Source organism: Capra hircus, chromosome 21 (assembly GCF_001704415.2).
Source record: "Capra hircus breed San Clemente chromosome 21, ASM170441v1, whole genome shotgun sequence".
In the NCBI taxonomy this organism is placed as follows: Eukaryota; Metazoa; Chordata; class Mammalia; order Artiodactyla; family Bovidae; genus Capra; species Capra hircus.
In genome coordinates, this window is record NC_030828.1 from 67,672,555 (window position 1) to 67,678,554 (window position 6,000).

At 52.7% G+C, this 6,000-nt stretch overlaps 1 protein-coding gene across 2 annotated transcripts in view; it reads right to left on the reverse strand.

Annotated features, from left to right (window-relative positions):
* The window catches only part of PPP1R13B (protein phosphatase 1 regulatory subunit 13B), a 73,908-nt gene extending 70,145 nt beyond the window's left edge, over positions 1–3,763 (reverse strand). Inside the window, exon 1 of one of the 2 annotated variants that reach the window (XM_018066083.1) lies at positions 3,584–3,763. In XM_018066083.1, coding sequence (XP_017921572.1) covers positions 3,584–3,592 — 9 coding nt within the window. In that variant the 5' untranslated portion in view covers positions 3,593–3,763. The remainder of the gene's footprint in view (positions 1–3,583) is intronic. The other variant, XM_018066084.1, reaches the window with a different exon arrangement.

The following is a 6,000-nucleotide window of genomic DNA, read 5'->3' on the forward strand; positions in this document are numbered from 1 at the left end:
CTAGAACCTTAGCCTCTCTGCTTCCAGTTCACTGTTTTGTCAATTACATGAAAGCTGATGGTTTCAAAAGGAATCTATTTCAGAACCTCAAAATGTTTTCAACATCATCAAAAGTGAATACCTGAAATAACTGAATGTTTGTTTAATGAGAGCTAAATATTGAGCACAAATTACTGTAACCCACAGCCCCTAGTGAATATGCTGAAAGAGCTCCTAGGACAGAAACAAGTGGAGTCAACTACTCAAGCTGCATGGTGCCTACTGGAGGTAAGGAGTCCCACTGCTAACCTGACCGAAACACTACCACCAGAGTGCCTTTCTTACAAATAACACACACTTCAGAGCCACAGAACTTCCCTTACCCAAGTCAACAGTCCTCTGAAAGAGAAAAAAGTACCCTCAGCACCATGCTCCAGATACATTTCACCTGTGCACAAAAAGCTCCACAGCTGCAAAGTGTTCATTCTGTAGGAAAGAATGATGCTAATGATCAAGGCAGTTTTTCAGCCTTTTCATGCTCTGAACCAGGCTACTTTTATTAAAATCCTTATTTCTATCAAAGTTGTTTAGGTATGGCCTAAATGATCTCAGGTCCAGACGTTAGGGATCAGCCATCTTTAAACTGTGGTCCTTTTTTCCCCCTGGGAAACTGTTTTAAAATGTCATCCATTGAAAAAAGGTGAATGACCACACATACTAGAATGCAATATTTTAATAACAGAAAATTCCAAAATATAATTTTGTTTAAAATTGACAGTTGTGAAACTTGATGTAACAAGCAAATTGAAGACTTCTACAAAGACCTTATTGTGTCAGATGAGAACATGGCAAGATACTCATTTCCAACAGCTGAGAGGCTGGCTGCTGCAGTAAATCATCTGATCAATTAAAAGTTATTACAGACACTACACACTAATTGCCAATTCTCAAATAAGTAAAATACCATACACTCTAAACCTGTGTTGTTCAAGATAGTAGCCACTAGCTACACGTGCTACTGAGCACTTGAAATGTCCTAGTCTGAACTGAGGTGTGCTATATACATAGAACTTCACTGGATTTACACTGGATTCACACTGATTTCAACATCTTAGTACCAAAAAAAGTAAAGTATCACATGAGTAAATTTTTCATATTGATTATATGTTAGTCATAATATTTTTAACATATTGAGTTAATAAAATATTAAAAATAATACTAGTTGCTAGACAAATTGAACTGCATCTGTGTGGTTCATTACATTCCTACTGGGTAGTGCTTCTCTATAAACTCTGCAAAATATGATCTAATCTTCCTTCAATGATTTACGATGATGATGAACAACAAATATGTAATAAAGAAAAATCTTATTTATATCTTGGGTGCACAGTTTAAGATTGTACCAAGTAAGAATGGCATGTCCTTGAAACGTCTATGAAATTTACAACCAACCCCAACTACATTTATAGAGGAAGGGCTCAATCTTAAAAGCCATACTCAGGGAACAAGAAGGAAATACAAAAGAAAAGACCTTGAAAGTGGGACTAAGAGAAATACCATCTGTTTCTAGAAGGCATTTTAAAATAAAAGCAGCGTGTTTTAAATACTTAATAGGCCTGTTTTTCAATAACAGTATTTGATTATTACGAGTATCACAAAGAAACTTCCCAACTGCCAGCCAAGCAAACTCTGAAAAGGAAAACCTGGTAAGGTAAAGACTAGAAATGCTAATTATGTGGAGCAGAGAAATAAAACATCTGAATGTATCATATGGAAAATGCAAGCCAAATTCCTTAACAGAGTATTTAAAATGAAACATCATACAACGATGAAATCAGTCAAAACTTTATAGGCGTGCTTCAATAATACTATAGTATCAATTACAGGATTTAGCTAAAAGTGGTTTCAAAATTCCAAAACACCATAACGCCTTTTCCAAATCTAGCCAGTGAGAATTAGGGAGAGAACTATTTCCAAATCCCTTATCTTGCAGAGGTTAAAATTAGAAATTGACAATTCACAGCCATATTAACTATACAAAATATCTGCATGGCATTCTGTTTAACAAGGACTTCTGGGCACATTATCCTTTTTGATCCTCAGGACAGCCCTCAGATATTGTTCTGTTTTTATCCCTACTTCAGAGGTAATTCCAGGCTTGGAGACCTTGACTTGTTCAAGGTCACATTGCTAAAAAGTAGCAGAACCAGTACTGGATTCTGGATCTTCTGATGCTGATCCAGTTCTTTCTTTACAAGACAATCATTCATTTAAAACCAAACATTCAGAAATACAACAAGCTCTGATGCCAAAGAAGGATCTAAGGATCAACTAGGTCAAATCTTAAGACTCTGCAAAGGCAATGCGTTGGAATTAGTTCAAAAAGGCCAGAAGAGATTACCAAGAGACAGGAAATGATTCGAAAGATCAGGGAGAAAAAAATTCTAATCTAAATGTCCTTGGGTGCAGCACGGTGGAATAATAGTATTCAAGCAGAAAATGCAGAGAAACGGTACTTTCCGTCTGAAATGGATTTTCAAATGTAGAAATTGTAGGCTAAATTGTTACTTTACTACAAATGCCTTTGAGAATTGTACTTAATATACAGGCACTCAGAAAACCAATACATCCAACTGGGTACCACCAGCCCTTCATTTTTTTCATAAATCAAGACATTTACTTCACAAAAAGCCAGAATAGAAAAATTATAATTCAGCACTCACGGCTCTTTAGATGACAGGTAAAGGAAAAGCTCCGCTAGGAGCCTGGCAATCTAACGAGCTCTGTCTGCTAGCAGAACGCACCCTTGAGGGCAGGACAAGGCGGCACCGCACCACAAACGAACCTGGCTCAACCTTCAAAACGGCGGCGACAGGCCAGATAACGCCAAAGGTACAACTCTCGAAGGGACGGTAAAAGGGAATGCCTAAAATGGCTCTCAAAATCCAGTCCCCAAGTAAATTCCTAAATACAACAGGATTTCAGAAATCACGAAAAGGACTACGGAGAAATGTGGGTTTCCAGCGTGGGAACACCACACGGGGGCACCCACACGGCCGACTCCAAATACGACACCAGCAAATTTCAGGCGGGGTGGGGGGGACAGAGGCGCCGCGAGACCCTGCAACAGGGCGAGCGCTAAACGACACCCCGGCCTCCCCGCCCGACCCCCCGCCAGGTCGGACGGGGTGGGGAGGGGGCAACTGACCGGCTCCGATCCCACCTCCAGCTTCCCCTCCCGGGCAGCCCGGCCGCGGAGGCTCGGGAGGAAAGGGCCGCGCTGGGGGCCGAGCGGGCGCCGGCCAGGGACCCTCCCCCCCGGCCCCCGGACCCTCGACCACGGCGGCCCCCGCTCCTGGCCCCCGCGGCAACCCCCGGACCCCAGATCCCCGGACCCCCGGCCCAGCCCGCGCTGACAGCCGGCGCCGCCCCACCTGCCCACCCGCGGGGGGGCGCCGAGACCGGGCGCGCCCGCCAGGCCACTTCCTTCCCCTCCCGCCCGGCCCGCCGAGCTCGCGCGGGCCCCCGGGGGCCGGGAGGCGCGGGAGGAAGGAGGTTTGGCCGGCCGCCCGCGGAGGAAGCCGCCGCCGCCGCCCGCACCCACCGGCATCATCGCGGCGCGGGTCCGCGGCGCCCTCGGCCGCCTGACAGGACGCTCGGCGCCGCGCCGTGCCCGCCGCTCCGGTCGCCCTCACAGGCCGCGCGCCCGCCGCCGCGCTCTCTGGCCTTCACGGGGAGGCGGCGGCTGCGGCGGGCTGCAGAGCCTGGCCGGCCCTGTCGCGGCCGCCGGCGTGCTGCGTCGCTGTCCTGGGACCGGCTGCCGCCGCCGCCGCCGCCGCCGCCGCCGCCTCCGGCCGCCCGCCTCCCGCCGCCAGCCCGCGGACTCCCCTCAGCGCCCGCAGGCCCCGCCCCCAGCGCGTCGCCCCTCACGGGGCCCGCCGACCCTCCGATTGGCCCGCCCGCGCCGGGGGCGGGGCATGCTCGCCCCGCCCCGCTCCGCCTCGCTCCCGAGCGCGGCCAGGTACGAGCGCGTCCGCGCTCCCGCGGGAGGCGGGGGGGCGCGCGCGCTGCGGAAGCTGGGCCGCTGCCCCGCCCCGCGGGCCGGCCTGTGGGTCCCTGGCGGTGCGCCGCCGCGGTCTCGGCTCCTCTGAGACGTCGGGCATGGGGGAAACCGAGGCCCAAGGGAGGGAGGACCTGGCCGGGGCACCGCAGCGCGTCTCGGCGGGGCCACGGCTCGAACCCGGGCTCCGGGAGGCCCGGCGCGGGCGGGGCGCATACCGCGGCCACGGCGCGCGCGTGCCCCTGCGACCGCGTCCTGACCCCGGCCTCCCGGAACCCCGCGGGGCTGCAGGGCTCGGGCTGGAAGCGGGTGGGTGCGCCCCAGACCACGCGTGTGACCTGGCTCCGCAAGGCTCAGCACGTACCCACGAGCCGGCGTGGCGCTCGGCCCCTGGGCACCTGTTCCCCGCCACCACCACCTGCCCGCAGCTTCTGCGACCCTCCCGGGGCCCTTTCCCCAAGGCCAGCCGACGTTCCCAGGCACGTGGCGGCTCTTCAGCCTTGGCACTTCCTGCAGGCGGTACCCCTGGCCTAGGATGCCTGCAGCACCTGTGCCAGCATCCTTCAGAGGCACAGACGTCCCGGGCTGCACGCAATCTTCCTCTCCAGGGTCCTCTTCTCTCCTTACAGCCCTGTCTCACCGGCACCCCGGTCTGAGCGCCTGAGTAACAGAGGCCAGGGCTGGGCTGGGGCTGACCAGACCCTCACTGCCCAGTGAGTGCGCATCCTTTCTGTGCCCGCCACACTGTGCCATTCACTTGAACCCTGACGGGAGATGAGATGGTGACCCCTGCACTCCACAGGCAACGCTGAAACTTCTGGAGCATCTGAAGCGCAGGGGTCTGTTTATGGCCCCAAACCCACCTTGGGAAAGGACCATAGAGATGACAGCAGGTGATGTCAGAGGGACGTCTCTAGGGACAGATGATCAGAGTCTGTCCCTAGCCTGTCTGCCCCTTTGAGGGGCCTGAGCCGCTGGGTGGGGTTGAGGGACAAAGAGGGGCGAGGCTGGGGAGCCACTACCATCCTCTTCTTGGCTTCTTCTTCAGAGGCCAGGGTTGTTGGTTAGTGGTTGAGAGTGTAGACTTTCCAGTCAAACAGACACTGCCTCGGCCACGCCCTCAAGTGTGATCTTAGACAAGCCGCACCTTCTCTGTTTATCTCAATTTGCCCATCTATAATGGGAGATTAGAGAAATAATAACACCTGCCTCATGGGATATAGGGAGATTCGGATGTGTATGAAAATCTCCCAACACAATTTGTGGCCCATGGGATCGGCTCTATAAATAGTAGTTTCTGTAGTTATGCTATCCTTAGCAAGCAGGCTTAGTATACAGAGGTAACCCAGGTAATCCCCTAGGAGAGGGATTACGCAGAGATTTTTAAATTTATACACACTGGGCATCAATGGCTAGTGGCACGTCTCTTCTGGGAGAGAAGAGAGAGCTCTAGGTAATAACAGGAGATCCCAGGTTGAAAGTCAGAGACCTGGTTCTCACTCCAGCCCTGCTTCTGACTCCCCGTGTGGCCCTATGCAGCTTGCATCTCCTCGCTGGGTCTCAGTTTTCCAATGTGTAACTGGGGCAAGTCTAGAGTCCATGATTGCTGAGGGCCTTTCGGCTCTGACACGCTCCAGTCCTGTGTCGTGAAGGGGTGGGTACAGGCAAAGAACAGGCTTTGTCAGGGCACAGCAGAGAAGTGCCACCTGGAATGAGGTGGTCAAAATGAGCTCACTCCCGAGAAGGGGAAGCTAGGCCACTGGGTCCCCACTCTTGCCGGCAGGACCTGTGGGGACAGACGGAGGCAGCTACCCTACCCTCACACCGAGGTACCCTCTGTCCTCCAGGCAAGCACCCATGTGAAGCCAGGCTGCTTGGTGGCTGGCCACACAGGCTCTGGCTAGTCCTCCTCCTCTCCATTCAATTGCAACCTCCAAGCACCAGGCCCCATCACCTGGTCC